Genomic DNA, 16,018 nt, shown 5'->3' with positions numbered 1-16,018 from the left:
CAAATGAAAAGAAATTGCTGAATCAAATCCATAACTCTTAGGGAAAAATAAGATTGTTAATGCAAATTTATTTACTTTGGAGTTCACGGAAAACAAACATTAGTGCTGTAAGTTTTGCACATTACCATGGCAAATGTTGTAGTTCAACAGTTACTTTGCCTAGCTTATCTTTTCCCCCATATTTCTTCTCTCCTTTTCAGATGGTTTTAATCTTACTGTTTAGATAGTACTTTGTAGAAAATACGTACTACTTCATATTTGTTTTGCAAAAGTTATTCCTTGACTTGAGCATATAGGAAAATTGTGTGTGTGTGTGTGTGTGTGTGTGTGTGTGTGTGTGTGTGTGATTACATATCTACAGGGAGGCTTGCAAATAAATTTATGTCTTACTTCTATGATCTCAAATGTATTTGTTCTTTGTAAGCTTACTTACCAAGGAGTAGGGCTTGACTAGGATGGTGAAGTATGTTTTGTTTTTGGTGACTCCATTCCATTTAGTGAAGTCCTTTTATGTGTGCCAAGAACCATGCTAATCACTTCAAGAAAGCACAGAGTTTTTCAGGGGCACCTGGATGGCTCAGTTGGGTGAGTGTACTGCTTTTGATTTCAGCTCAGGTCATGATCTCATGGATTTGTGGGATTGATCCTCATGCTGGGCTCTACACTGACAGTGTGGAGTCTACTTGGGATCCTCTCCCTTCCCCTCTCTCTCTGCCCCTCCCCTACTTATGTGCACATGTACTCTCTCTCTCAAAATAAAATAAACTTAAAAGCACAGAGGTTTTCAGACTTATGTAAGTGAAGTTTATTTAGAAGGTCAATATATAAAACTGAAAATAAAAGAAGAGCTGACTTGGCTGAAATGTCAGGTGGGACATTTGGTGGGACACTCTCCCTCAGTAACTCCTTCCTTGAAGCACTTTCATCTGGAGACTCTGGGCCCAGGATTGGGGGGTGATGGTGGGCATGGAAAACAGTTTGAAAATCAGTCATTTGATCCTTTAGTAATAGAAAACATTATTGCTGATTGTGTTATCTGTTGAGTGTTTTGGAGAGTATTTAAAAAATTTTTTTAAATGTTTATTTATTTTTGAGGGGGCAGGGAGGGGCAGAGAGAGAGGGTGACACAGCATCCAAAGCAGGCTCCAGGCTCCAAGCTGTCAGCACGGAGCCTGACGTGGGGCTCAAACTCATGAACAGTGAGATATGATCTGAGCCAGTTGGGCGCTTAACCAACCGAGCCACCCAGGTGCCCCAGTATTTTGGAGAGTATTAAGGAGGAAAGACTTCTTTCTACATAAATGGCCTATATTTGATAGCAGCTAACAATTAATAGTACCTCTTGGGGAAAAGAAAATGTTAGTAGTGGGTAGAACACACTTAGAAAATATTCAGTGGATTAAGTAATACGAAATACATTCTTTCTTGAAAATCAAGTTTTGTGCAGTTATTGTTTTTACTAAGTTTTATAAGGATTTCAGACAAAAATTAACTTGATTTTTATGATTACTCAGGATATTAACTTACATGTATATGGATACTGAACTGTATTTTGAATCCCAGATGAAAAAGAACTGCTTATATTTTTAATGTTCAGTTATTCATTAAAATTTCCTTGTTAGGCCTTTTTTTTTTTTTTTCCTGCAGTTCCCTCATCTGTGACTATCTGCAGATGTGGCTGGTAGAGTTTCTCTTTTTCATCTAATTGTTCTGTTAGGAAATGGGCCATAAGATAGCATAAGGGTGGGCCTAAGCTCTGGCTCAGTTCCTTTGCTCAGGGGCTTCTTTTTCTGTAGGGTCTCAGCTCAAATACCCCATTCTCTACGCCATGCTTTTAGATGCCTCACTTTGAGTGACACCTCCTTACAAACCCCTTAATTGTAGCGCAGATTGCTCAGGGAGCCCACTCTGAAACTCAGATTTGTGTACCAGAGGTGTCTGTGATAACACCTGTGAGGGGGAGGGAAGGCAGGACCTCACAGAAGGGGAAGTGAAACTGCAGTAGAGCCATGGCAGATCCCACAGGCAGCTGGAACTGTCAGGTCCCTTCTGAATTACCCCAAACGGAAACAAGAGGATCTGGCTTTTATATTCTTGTATGGATCACTCATTGGATTCCGGCTACCACTGCCTCCTGTTCTAGAGGCCATGATGTTGGGAGAGGGAACATGACTTTGAGTGGGTGTAAGTGGAGCCTTCCTTTAGAGAATGGAATGAAGGCCTCATCTGGAAGGGAGTACCTACCACAACATCCCTTATAGTCCTATGTTCTGTTTCTCACATTCATCTGTTTTTATGAACTGAACATGAAGTAAGTGATCCTCTCTTTTCCACAGTTAACTAATGAGACTTTATAATTTAAAATATGAATGCTTAAAGTTTAATAAATGCACAAATATTAAAACTTGTTAACATCATCAGTAATGTGAAAATGTAATCACACATATAAAATCCATAGTTGTTCAGTCTTCTTTTTGACACAGGAGTATGCCTTGATTAAAAAGTATAGTGTAAATTAACCACTTAAGAAAGATTGAGTTTTGTGGAATATAAATAGGTATTTTACTTTTTGATTCATGAAGTTTTGTGTAACAAGAACCAAGGAAAACTTTTGTACTTGTTTAATGGTTTTGTTCTTTATATCTGCATTTTATTTAAAGTGCTGTTGTCTTTTGCTTGGTGAATACTGTAATTTTAGTTTGAGAGGTTAGTGACTTTTTTGTTTCAATTGGGAGTTTTAAGAGAGATAAAGGTATGGGGCACCTGGGTGGCTCAGTCAACTGAGCATCTTACTTCAGCTCAGGTCATGATCTTGTGGTTTGTGAGTTTGAGCCCCACATCTGCTGTCTGCCTGTCAATGCAAAGCCCACTTTGTATCCTCTGTCCCCCTCTCTCTGCCCCTCCTCTGCTTGTGCTCTCCCCAAAATAAATGAATATTTGCAAAAATGTAATAAAGGGAGAGAAGATGGCGGCGTAGGAGGATGCTGGGCTCACCGTGCATCCTGATGATCACTTAAATTCCACCTACACCTGCCTAAATAACCCAGAAAACCACCAGAAGACTAGCAAAATGGAGTCTCTGGAGCCAAGCGCAGACGAGAGGCCCACGGAAGAGGGTAGGAAGGGCGGAGAGGCAGTGTGCGCTGCACAGACTGGCGGGAGGGAGCCGGGGCGGAGGGGCAGCCTGCTGGCCAAGCAGAGCCCCCGAGTCTGGCTTGCAAAAACAGAGGGGCCAGATGGAGTGTGTTCCGACAGCAAGCATGACTTAGCATCTGGGAGGTCATAAGTTAACAGCTCTGCTCAGAAAGCGGGAAGGCTGGAGGACAAAGGGAGGGAGAGTTGCTGAGCCCCGGGATGACAGAGCTCAGTTTGGTGGGGGAACAAAGGCGCTCGCCAGCGCCATCTCCCTCGCCCATCCCCCAGCCAAAATCCCAAAGGGAACCAGTTCCTGCCAGGGAACTTGCTCCCTCTGCGCAAACACCCAACTCTGTGCTTCTGTGGAGCCAAACCTCCAGCAGCGGGTCTGACTCCCTACCGCTGCCACAGGGCCCCTCCTGAAGTGGATCACCTAAGGAGAAACGAACTAAGCCTGCCTCTCCTGCCCCTGTGCACCTTGCCTACCCACCCCAGCTAATACGCCAGATCCCCAGTACCACAAGCCTGGCAGTGTGCAAGTAGTCCAGATGGGCCAAACCACCCCATAGTGAATCCCACCCCTAGGAGTGGGGAAGAGAAGGCACCCCAGTGGTGGGCTGGGGGCAGACATCAGGTCTGACTGCGACTCTGCCCACCAACTCCAGTTATACACCACAGCACAGGGGAAGTGCCCTGCGGGTCTGCACTACTCCAGGGACTATCCGAAATGACGAAACGGAAGAATTCCCCTCAAAAGAATCTCCAGGAAATAACAACAGCTAATGAACTGATCAAAAAGGATTTAAATAATATAGCAGAAAGTGAATTTAGAATAATAGTCATAAAATTAATTGCTGGGCTTGAAAACAGTATAGAGGACAGCAGAGAATCTATTGCTACAGAGATCAAGGGACTAAGGAACAGTCAGGAGGAGCTGAAAAATGCTATAAACGAGATGCAAAATAAAATGGAAATGACCATGGCTCGGATTGAAGAGGCAGAGGAGAGAATAGGTGAACTAGAAGATAAAATTATGGGAAAGGAGGAAGCTGAGAAAAAGAGAGATAAAAAAATCCAGGAGTATGAGGGGAAAATTAGAGAACTAAGTGATACACTAAAAAGAAATAATATACGCATAATTGGTATCCCAGAGGAGGAAGAGAGAGGGAAAGTTGTTGAAGGTGTACTTGAAGAAATAACAGCTGAGAACTTCCCTGAACTGGGGAAGGAAAAAGGCATTGAAATCCAAGAGGCACAGAGAACTCCCTTCAGACATAACTTGAATCGATGTTCTGCACGACATATCATAGTGAAACTGGCAAAATGCAAGGATAAAGAGAAAATTCTGAAAGCAGCGAGGGATAAACGTGCCCTAACATATAAAGGGAGACTTACAAGACTCGTGACTGATCTCTCTTTTGAAACTTGGCAGGCCAGAGAGGATTGGCAGGAGATCTTCAATGTGTTGAACAGAAAAAAAATATGCAGCCAAGAATCCTTTATCCAGCAAGTCTGTCATTCAGAATAGAAGGAGAGATAAAGGTCTTCCCAAACAAACAAAAACTGAAGGAATTCGTCACCACTAAACCAGCCCTACAAGAGATCCTAAGGGGGATCTTGTGAGACAAAGTACCAGAGACATTGCTACAAGCATAAAAAATACAGACATCACAATGACTCTAAACCTGTATCTTTCTATAATAACACTGAATGTAAATGGATTAAATGCGCCAACCAAAAGACATAGGGTATCAGAATGGATAAAAAACCAAGACCCATCTATTTGCTGTCTACAAGAGACTCATTTTAGACCTGAGGACACCTTTAGATTGAGAGCGAGGGGATGGAGAACTATTTATCATGCTACTGGAAGCCAAAAGAAAGCTGGAGTAGCCATCCTTATATCAGACGAACTAGACTTTAAATTAAAGGCTGTAACAAGAGATGAAGGGCATTATATAATAATTACAGGGTCTATCCATCAGGAAGAGCTAACAATTATAAATGTCTATGCACCGAATACCGGAGCCCCCAAATATATAAAACAATTACTCATAAACATAAGCAACCTTATTGATAAGAATGTGGTAATTGCAGGGGACTTTAACACTCCACTTACAGAAATGGATAGATCATCTAGACACAGGATCAATAAAGAAACAAGGGCTCTGAATGATACATTGCATCAGATGCACTTGACAGATACATTTAGAACTCTGCATCCCAAAGCAACAGAATATACTTTCTTCTCGAGTGCACATGGAACATTCTCCAAGATAGATCATATACTGGGTCACAAAACAGCCCTTCATAAGTATACAAGAATTGAAATTATACCATGCATACTTTCAGACCACAATGGTATGAAGCTTGAAATCAACCCCAGGAAAAAGTCTGGAAAACCTCCAAAAGCATGGAGGTTAAAGAACACCCTACTAAAGAATGAGTGGGTCAACCAGGCAATTAGAGAAGAAATTAAAAAATATATGGAAACAAACGAAAATGAAAATACAACAATCCAAACGCTTTGGGACGCAGCGAAGGCAGTCCTGAGAGGAAAATACATTGCAATCCAGGCCTATCTCAAGAAACAAGAAAAATCCCAAATACAAAATCTAACAGCACACCTAAAGGAAATAAAAGGAGAACAGCAAAGGCAGCCTAAACCCAGCAGAAGAAGAGAATTAATAACATTCAGAACAGAAATAAACAATATAGAATCTAAAAAAAACAGTAGAGGAGATCAACAAAACCAAGAGTTGGTTTTTTGAAAAAATAAACAAAATTGACAAACCTCTAGCCAGGCTTCTCAAAAAGAAAAGGGAGATGACCCAAATAGATAAAATCATGAATGAAAATGGAATTATTACAACCAATCCCTCAGAGATACAAGCAATTATCAGGGAATACTATGAAAAATTATATGCCAACAAATTGGACAACCTGGAAGAAATGGACAAATTCCTAAACACCCACACGCTTCCAAAACTCAATCAGGAGGAAATAGAAAGCTTGGACAGATCCATAACCAGCAAAGAAATTGAATCGGTTATCAAAAATCTCCCAACAAATAGGAGTCCAGGACCAGATGGCTTCCCAGGGGAGTTCTACCAGACGTTTAAAGCAGAGATAATACCTATCCTTCTCAAGCTATTCCAAGAAATAGAAAGGGAAGGAAAACTTCCAGCCTCATTCTATGAAGCCAGTATTACTTGGATTCCTAAACCAGACAGAGACCCAGTAAAAAAAGAGAACTACAGGCCAATATCCCTGATGAATATGGATGCAAAAATTCTCAATAAGATACTAGCAAATTGAGTTCAACAGCATATAAAAAGAATTATTCACCATGATCAAGTGGGATTCATTCCTGGGATGCAGGGCTGGTTCAACATTCGCAAATCAATCAACATGATACATCACATTAATAAAAGAAAAGATAAGAACCATATGATCCTGTCAATCGATGCAGAAAAGGCCTTTGACAAAATTCAGCACCCTTTCTTAATAAAAACCCTTGAGAAAGTTGGGATAGAAGGAACATACTTAAACATCATAAAAGCCATTTATGAAAAGCCCACAGCTAACATCATCCTCAATGGGGAAAAACTGAGAGCTTTTACCCTGAGATCAGGAACACGACAGAGATGCCCACTCTCACCGCTGTTGTTTAACATAGTGTTGGAAGTTGTAGCATCAGCAATCAGACAGCACAAGGAAATCAAAGGCATCAAAATTGGCAAAGATGAAGTCAAGCTTTCGCTTTTTGCAGATGACATGATACTATACATGGAAAATCCGATAGACTCCACCAAAAGTCTTCTAGAACTGGTACATGAATTCAGCAAAATTGCAGGATACAAAATCAATGTACAGAAATCAGTTGCATTCTTATACACTAACAATGAAGCAACAGAAAGACAAATAAGGAAACTGATCCCATTCACAATTGCACCAAGAAGCATAAAATACCTAGGAATAAATCTACCCAAATATGTAAAAGATCGGTATGCTGAAAACTATAGAAAGCTTATGAAGGTAATTGAAGAAGATATAAAGAAATGGAAAGGCATTCCCTGCTCATGGATTGGAAGAATAAATATTGTCAAAATGTTAATACTACCCAAAGCTATCTACACATTCAATGCAATCCCAATCAAAATTGCACCAGCATTCTTCTCGAAACTAGAACAAGCAATCCTAAAATCCATATGGAACCACAAAAGGCCCCGAATAGCCAAAGTAATTTTGAAGAAGAAGACCAAAGCAGGAGGCATCACAATCCCAGACTTTAGCTTCTACTACAAAGCTGTCATCATCAAGACAGCATGGTATGGGTACAAAAACAGACACATAGACCAATGGAATAGAATAGAAACCCCAGAACTAGACCCACAAACGTATGGCCAACTAATCTTTGACAAAGCAGGAAAGAACATCCAATGGAAAAAAGACAGTCTCTTTAACAAATGGTGCTGGGAGAACTAAACAGCAACATGCAGAAGGTTGAAACTAGACCACTTTCTCACACCATTCACAAAAATAAACTCAAAATGGATAAAGGACCTGAATGTGAGGCAGGAAACCATCAAAACCCTAGAGGAGAAAGCAGGAAAAGACCTCTCTGACCTCAGCCGCAGCAATTCCTTACTTGACACATCCCCAAAGGCAAGGGAATTAGAAGCAAAAATGAACTACCGGGACCTTATGAAGATCAAAAGCTTCTGCACAGCAAAGGAAACAACCAACAAAACTAAAGGCAACCAACAGAATGGGAAAAGATATTTGCAAATGACATATCGGACAAAGGTCTAGTATCCAAAATCTATAAAGAGCTCACCAAACTCCACACCCGAAAAACAAATAACCCAGTGAAGAAATGGGCAGAAAACATGAATAGACACTTCTCTAAAGAAGACATCCGGATGGCCAACAGGCACATGAAAAGATGCTCAACATCACTCCTCATCAGGGAAACACAAATCAAAACCACACTAGATATCATCTCACACCAGTCAGAGTTGCCAAAATGAACAAATCAGGAGACTATAGATGCTGGAGAGGATGTGGAGAAACAGGAACCCTCTTGCACTGTTGGTGGGAATGCAAACTGGTGCAGCCACTCTGGAAAACAGTGTGGAGGTTCCTCAGAAAATTAAAAATAGACCTACCCAATGACCCAGCAGTAGCACTGCTAGGAATTTACCCAAGGGATACAGGAGTACTGATGCACAGGGGCACTTGTACCCCAATGTTCATAGCAGCACTCTCAACAATAGCCAAATTATGGAAAGAGCCTAAATGTCCATCAACTGATGAATGGGTAAAGAAATTGTGGTTTATATACACAATGGAGTACTACATGGCAATGAGAAATAATGAAATATGGCCTTTTGTAGCAACGTGGATGAAACTGGAGAGTGTGATGCTAAGTGAAATAAGCCATACAGAGAAAGACAGATACCGTATGTTTTCACTCTTATGGGGATCCTGAGAAACTTAACAGAAACCCATGGGGGAGGGGAAGGAAAAAAAAAGAGGTTAGAGTGGGAGAGAGCCAAAGCATAAGAGACTCTTAAAAACTTAGAACAAACTGAGGGTTGATGGGAGGTGGGAGGGAGGGGAGGGTGGGTGATGGTTATTGAGGAGGGCACCTTTTGGGATGAACACTGGGTGTTGTATGGAAGTCAATTTGACAATAAATTTCATATATTGAAAAAAAATAAAATAAAATAATATGAAAAAAATGTAATAAAGGTAGGAAGGGTAGCTGAAGAAAAATTCTGTGTGAGTATTGTAACTTTGGTCTGTTAGTTGCAGGCAGAAAAATTTTTCTTCCGAAAGTTGGATCACAGTCTAGTGATCACAGTGATCATTGTGTATTTGCTTGGGGAGGGAGGGGCTCATTAGCCCCTCTCACTTCCTTCCAGTTGGCATCTTTGTGGTGATTGGTGAAGAAACAGAATGAAATACAGGGCTGGAAAGCACATCTTGGGCTTTGGCATCCCATCACCCAACCCAATACAGGAGTTGGGTGCCAGCTCTGTTGTCCTTCTTGCTCAAGTAAATCCCTTTAAGCCTTGGTTTCCTCATCAGTAAAATGGAGGTGGTAGTAGTAGAATTTGCACAAGGTCTGGCATAGTATAAATGTTCAATAAACAGTAGCTGTGATGAGCTGTTATAGTATTTATTGGTCAGTTATTCTTTTCACTGAGCTTTCCACCCCTTAATAACTATAGAGAACAAGCCAGGTGCAGAAGCTTATGCCAGTAAAAGCGGGGAGAGTCAATTTAGACTCGTCTATCAGAAAACTGTCCTTGGGGATGTGAGCTTTATTCTTTTTGGGAGATGACTATAAGAGAAATTGCAAGAAGAAAAGGAAACACAAGAAAAGGAAAGGGCTACTTCACATGTAGCCTCAGTTAAGAGTGGGGAGTAAAGAATAGTGCTGTTTTAGGACTGATCTGCTTGAAGATGACACGGACCTAGACGGGTTCTCCCTCTGCTCTGGGCTTGGTAAGACTGCCCTAGATGTTACAGAGTGGGTTGAAGCTGGGCCAGAAGGAGGTGCCAGAAGCATCTGTTGGTGAGACTGGCAGAGGAACTCACACAGCTACCTATGTCAGACAACACAGTGACAGAGATATGGGCGGGGTGGGGGGCGTAGCTGAGAACATTTCTTTCTAAGCATGTTAGTGACAGTCCCAGGGTTCCACCCCAAATTAGGGAGACTTTCAGGGAGTGATCTGAAAAGTAGGAGTTTCTCTTTGAGAAGTGCTGATAAACACTTCTAATGGACTGATGGACTGAGCATACCTTGAAAAGAAATACAGTAGGCCACTTTGTAGAGAAAACCTGAATCAGAGGAATGGATCTACTACATTGTGAAAAATACACCTTTGCCTACTGACAGTTTGAACTGTCAGGCTGATATTATTCATTCAAGATCGTGTTTATATTACACCCATCAGGATAACATTACTTTAGGTCTCTTCTTTGAGTAAACCACCCAAAGATGTGCTTAGAGGGATTATTCTGTTTTCCTTGGTCTTCAAATTAGATTTTTAAATAAATTCATAAAAGACTCTGGTTTTAAATAAAACATCACCCTGTAAATATCTAATTAGTGTGTTCATAGTTCATTAGTGATTCATAGTTTCTTAATATTAGCAGAATTGTTGGCAGTATTTATTATATCTGAAACAAAAACACTGTCCTGAAGGTTAAATGAGCAATTAATAATTTCAACAAACCAGTATGTACTTGAGGGTATACAATGGTAGGCATCTTATTTGGTGGATTTCAAAGAATACAGAGAAGGGCAAGACACATTCATATCCTTGAAGAATTAAGAATTAGCTGCATAACCAGCTAGTGGTGTAGTACATAGTAGAGTGCCTGGCTATGAACTGGGTACTCACTATACAAGGTATGTTAAAAAGGATAATTCATGTGAAAATTTCCAGGTTGTGGTAGTCATTCTGTCCCTCATAGAACTCATTGGTATCCAGTCAAAAGTGACTTACGCACACTGAACAGAAGCTAGCTCTGGAAGTAGTAGATGATAAATACTACATGAAAAATAGAAGGGCACTGGAAGAAAGAAAAGGGGTGAGATTGCTGAGATTTATAGTGGTCAGTGAAAGCTTCAAGGAGGAGGTGGAATCAGGGCTTGGAAGACTGGGGTTTGAAGTGGAATGGAGGGGGCTATTTGAGGTGAGGCGTGAGGTTAAAGCCCATGTGAGTGATAGAATAATTCATAGTCTAGCCTACTGAGAGCAGACTGTTGATGTTTAAAGCTAGGGCTAAACTGTGTGTGTGGGAGGTCCTTGGAAGCCAGGCAGTAAGGAATAAAGGGTCTTATGATAGTGTTTCAAAAACTCTAGCTGCCCAGGGAGATTCAGGCAGAGAGTTTAATTATTATAGTAGTCTAGTTGGGGGCAAATCAAACTTGAAATTGATGTGATGCTAAGGGAGATGGATATGAGGTTTTGGGTATAGAGTGGATAGGACTTGTGACTGGCAATGAGGGCAGAGAGATTGAAAAATCAGGAAGAATTGACTTAGTTGGAAGGCTAAGGGAAAATGGAGTTGAATGCTTAGAGAGAGAATCATTTTAAAGGAGGAGGAAGTCATGAATTTGATCTTATGTGTGTTGAAACTTCTGAAGTGATAGCGTAGGAACTTTTCCAGGCCATAGAACTCCTCTCAGCCAGGTCACTCATTGTCTGTGGTAAGTCCCTCTGCGTATGGGCCCTCCAGCTTGTCTCTGTTTAGTCACAAGTTCCTCTTGCTACATAGATTTTAAACAGGGAAGGAAAGTGATATGCTCTGATTGGGCCACCTGGACTACAGAGGGCAAGGCCAGAGGCAGGGTAGCCATTTAAGAGATGAAGCAGTACTGTGTGTGATGGAGAATGATGGCCTGGGTCAAGATGGTGGCAGTGGGGCTAGACAAATAAATGCATGAGATTCATGAGACCTCTCTTGAACAGGTACAAAGTAGAACACATACAACTTGGGGATTGATTAAATAAGGGGAGCATAACTATAGACAACTCCAACATTTCTGGAAAGTTGGATGGATGGGGAACTCTGGAGGAGAAGCAGATCTGTCAGGAAGATATTGGAGGATTAAACTTTGGACAAATTGTGTTTGAGGGCTGCCAAATGCATTTGTTGAATAGCTGGTTTGTTTTAGAGGTTCAGAGCCCAAGAGATGCTTGGAATGGAAATGTGTGGTTCAACACCACAAGGAAAGTTGTGAAGCCTTGAGTGAAGGTGGTACCCTCAGGGAAAAATGTAGAAGCGCTAAAACATGGAGTCCTGGAGAATGTCACTGTGAAGTTTGGCAAGAGCAGAAGGAAGAAAATCATTGGAAATGAGTTAGATCATGAAACTCAAGGGAAGTGAGTGTTTCAAGGATCTGGTCAGAAATTCAAGAGAAGACCAAGTAGATAAGGACTAAAAAATATATCACTCTTTGTCCAAGCAGTTATATCAAGAATGATAAAAATAAGATTCAGGTTGCAATGGATTCCAGGGTTAATGGGAATGAAAAATGTGGGAGTACTTTTCTTTTTCCCATATCCTTCCTCTCCTTCATGCCTTCTATCATGCAGGAGCAGGAATATCATTCATCATTTGAGAGTGACAGAAGTCAGCAAACACTGAGCATCTGCTCAACTGGTGCTTTGTTCTAGGAGAAAGACACTGGCCTTTGCCACTAAGGTGCTTGAGAGGAGAGCAAGGAGGCACAAAGGTGAAAAAAAAATTAAACTTTGAGTGCCATGGTGGAGATCTGTATTCCATGTGGGTGATACAGCATAAGAGGGAAGGGGAGGCTCTCCCTTGGGGAGACTCAGGGTGAGCTTGGAGAAAGGAGTGTTTTTGTTGACTGGACAAAACTGAGGGCTTATTAAGCTAAGAAAGAGGGGATGGAAAATAGTGGAGGTGTGAAATAGCAAGGACACTGGAAAGAGCTTCTAATGATTTATTAAAACCAAAGAGCAGGTTTGACTGGGACATCTGAAAAGTTGTCAAGATTGCAGCAGGCCTGTGTGCCTTTCAGAGGAGTTTGGCTTCTGTCCTTCAGGTTACAGTCAGCCATTGAAGGTTCAGGGTTTTGTCATCATCAGCTGTAGTTCGCAGAGATGACTTTAGTATACTGTGGAGCGTAGTTTGGAAGAATGTGGGGAGCACACCTGTAGTGGTCAGTTACATCTTAGTGGCTCAAAGGGCAAGCTGCATCAAGGAGACACACCTAGTGTCTTACAGTCATGTGTCCGATTTGAAGAATTTTTGTTACATGTGTAGTATATGGAGAAAATCTTTTTGATGATCAGCTTCTAGAGAAGTTTCATAAATATCCTTTTAGAAGATGACTTTAGAAGAAGTGTTGGGTATGTGATTTTGTCGTAGGGTTGTGTGGACCAACTGAAAGACTATGTCAGAGATATTCATTTTCCTTATATGTATGTTTATGTTTATAATTACATTTTTATATATATATATGTTTATATGTTTTCTTTGAATAGATGATTGAACCTCAGATTAATGAGCTTTAACTTCGATACCAATTTTTCAGAAAAGGAAATCTGGATGTATATCTCCATCCATGTCTAGCCATTGCGGGCAAGCATATACTTGTTACATGTGTGCAAGCATATGTTTGTACATGCATGGGTGTGTATGATTGTTATGGGGGACATGGCCCTCTTGTCTGGTGTATGTAGATGGGTTTTTTCCCCTTTCTGGGTATATTTGGTGATACAAACTGGGGATTAAAAACTGCTAAGAAGTGGCCTGTTTATAAATAAATTGGATGATTGGCATTTAGTTTGCTAAAATTTTATCTCCCAATTCAGTTGGAATAATTTCATTAACAGCGCCTTACGGAACAGGATGTATGGTTGAATTTTCTTTCAGAGAATCGCCTAGTTACATTGGATCCAGTTAAATTTTGCATATGTTATCAGTGGCATTAAATGCAACCAAGTGTGTGTTAAGTAAAATGAGAAAAATTATTTTAGTAAAAAGTAACTTGTACTTCATATATATCATATATATTGAGCTAGTAAACATAGCATATGTAGGTCTTAAGGATAACATCATTTTTACTTAAAACGTGAAATAATCATTTAATTATATTTTTAATATCCTTAAATTTCCTCATTAAACTGTTTATAAGATTATTTATGTAATAAATTTTGAGATTGTTTAAAATGTTTAGTAAGTTCACCATAGATAAGTTCAAGTATTTCACTTTTGAAAACACCAGGAACTAGAAATGAGTATTTTTATAGCAGGGTGAACATTTTTTTTCTATGATCAAGATTTTGTAAGTCACAAAATCACAAAATCAATAAACAGTTCTTTCTTATCACTGGTAATTTTTTATTTAAAGTCTTTTTGAGGGGCACCTGGGTGGCTCAGTTGGTTAAGCATCCGACTTCGGCTCAGGTCATGATTTCACAGTTTGTGACTTCAAGCCCTGCATCAGACTCTGTGCTGTCAGCTCAGAGCCTGCTTCAGATCCTCTGTCCCCCTGTCTCTCTCTGCCCTTCAAAAATAAATAAACTTAAAAAAAAATCTACTTGAAAGGTATAATGTTCTTAGAAATATTTGGTGCAAATATGAATATTGCTACAATAATTTTGTGTTTTATCTTGCTGTCAATAAAAACATTTTAAAAGGTTAAAAAAAGCACAGCAACCTAGGTCTTCTTAAAAACAAAGGCCAAACTAACCAACAACAAAACATAAAACATACAACCAAAAATAGCCCTGGATTTCTGGGGTGCTGTGAGTGTTGGAAAAGAAGTTCTAGTCTTCCTGCTGTGGCTAACTGCCTCCCTTCTCCAAGTAGTTTACTGGCCTTGGGCCTTTGTTCCCTAATTTGTAAAATGTGGTTGGGATGGTGAGCTGGGGTATTGAAATAGGTGGTTAAGTTTATTTTTCTTCTGTCTAGTGTTCAAGGGATATGACTCTGTGATTAGTTTTCTAATTTCAGTATGTCTAAATGGAATTTGGCATTGTTGTTTTTGTTTTTGTTTTACATGACATTGTCTTAGGATACTAAGAACAGTTATAAAACTAAAATTTTTATTTATGTTTAAAATTTTAGGTATGCAATACCCCCGGAACATGGAAAACGACTTGAAAGACTAGCTCAAGGTAAACTTGCTTTCTATGTTTCTCATCTAGACAGATTATTTGTTTTTGAGGTATTTTTACAGTGTGGAATCTAACTTGGTTAGTTTTACTCTTTTTAAGTTTTGAGTGTTTTTCTAATAGAACAATTAAATTTTTTTTCACATTACTGTGTGAATATTTTTTCCTGTTGCATAGTCTTTATGATTATTTTAGTTGGCTGCTTAGTAGTTCATCAAGTAATTGCACTTAACTATTTTGATTATTTCCAATTTTTTCTCTTTTATATAATTTTTAATACATATATACGTATATATAACTTATTTAACATTGTGCTAATAATATTTTTCCCTTTTTTATTATTAAAATTAAAAAAATGTTTATGTTAGAGAGAGATAGAGTGCAAAGTGCGAGCAAAGGAGGGGCAGAGAGACAGAGAGAGGGAGACACAGAATCTGAAGCAGGCTCCAGGCTTTGAGCTGTCAGCACAGAACCCAATGTGGGGCTTGAACTCATGAACCGTGAGATCATGACCTGAGCAAAAGTCGGATGCTCAACTGACTGAGCCACCCAGACACCCCTGTTTTTCCTTTTTTAAAGTTACACTCTTGAGATGAATTCCAAAGAGTACTGATGCTGCATATCAGGGTGCAGGTATTTTATGAGTACTTTTCATGTTGTCCTATCATTTCACCAAAGGGTTGTGTTAAATCTCTTTCTGACTCCTGATTTGGCACCCTGGGTTTGGGGTTACTCTTATGGAAGTATGAAGATGACATAAGCAGATAAGCATGAGGGTATATGCCTTCTTAGACTGTCAAGTTTTTTTTTATGTTTATTTATTGAGAGAGAGACAGAGACAGAGACAGAGTGTAAGCAGAGGAGGGGTAGAGAGAGAGAGACACACACACAGAACCTGAAGCAGGCGCCAGGCTCTGAGCTTTCAATCACAGAGCCTGACGCGGGGCTTGAACTCACAAACTGCGACATCATGAATTGAGCTGAAGTCGGACACTCAACCAACTAAGCCACCCAGTCACCCCTTAGACTGGCAAATTTAAACATACCTTAGTGGAACTTGAATTTTTATTTTTTGTGGCTTTGTCCAACTTCATATGGGCCAGAATGAAGAACTCTATTAATGGTTTCATTGTGTACCCACTTGTATCACAGAAGGTGCTTTCCTCTTTTCTTTTCTGTGTTTAGGACAGAAAAAAACTTGCCATATCTGT

At 40.0% G+C, this 16,018-nt stretch overlaps 1 protein-coding gene and 1 long non-coding RNA gene across 28 annotated transcripts in view; one reads left to right on the top strand and one right to left on the bottom strand.

Moving 5' to 3' along the window:
• The window catches only part of KDM4C (lysine demethylase 4C), a 425,929-nt gene that overhangs the window by 92,854 nt on the left and 317,057 nt on the right, over nt 1-16,018 (top strand). For all 26 annotated transcript variants that reach the window (XR_008291191.1, XR_003416491.2, XR_008291192.1 and 23 more), the window contains one exon: nt 14,761-14,810. Coding sequence is in view for 23 of the 26 variants with exons in the window: in XM_027047047.2 (XP_026902848.1) it covers nt 14,761-14,810 (50 nt within the window). In the remaining 3 variants the exon portion in view is untranslated. The remainder of the gene's footprint in view (nt 1-14,760; nt 14,811-16,018) is intronic.
• The window catches only part of LOC113595864 (uncharacterized), a 67,696-nt gene that overhangs the window by 36,470 nt on the left and 15,208 nt on the right, over nt 1-16,018 (bottom strand). The window lies entirely within an intron of this gene.

The sequence above is a fragment of the Acinonyx jubatus genome, chromosome D4 (genome assembly GCF_027475565.1).
Source record: "Acinonyx jubatus isolate Ajub_Pintada_27869175 chromosome D4, VMU_Ajub_asm_v1.0, whole genome shotgun sequence".
NCBI classification, from domain to species: Eukaryota; Metazoa; Chordata; class Mammalia; order Carnivora; family Felidae; genus Acinonyx; species Acinonyx jubatus.
Note: the sequence above shows the minus strand (reverse complement) of the source record. Positions and strands in the feature narration are given on the sequence as shown.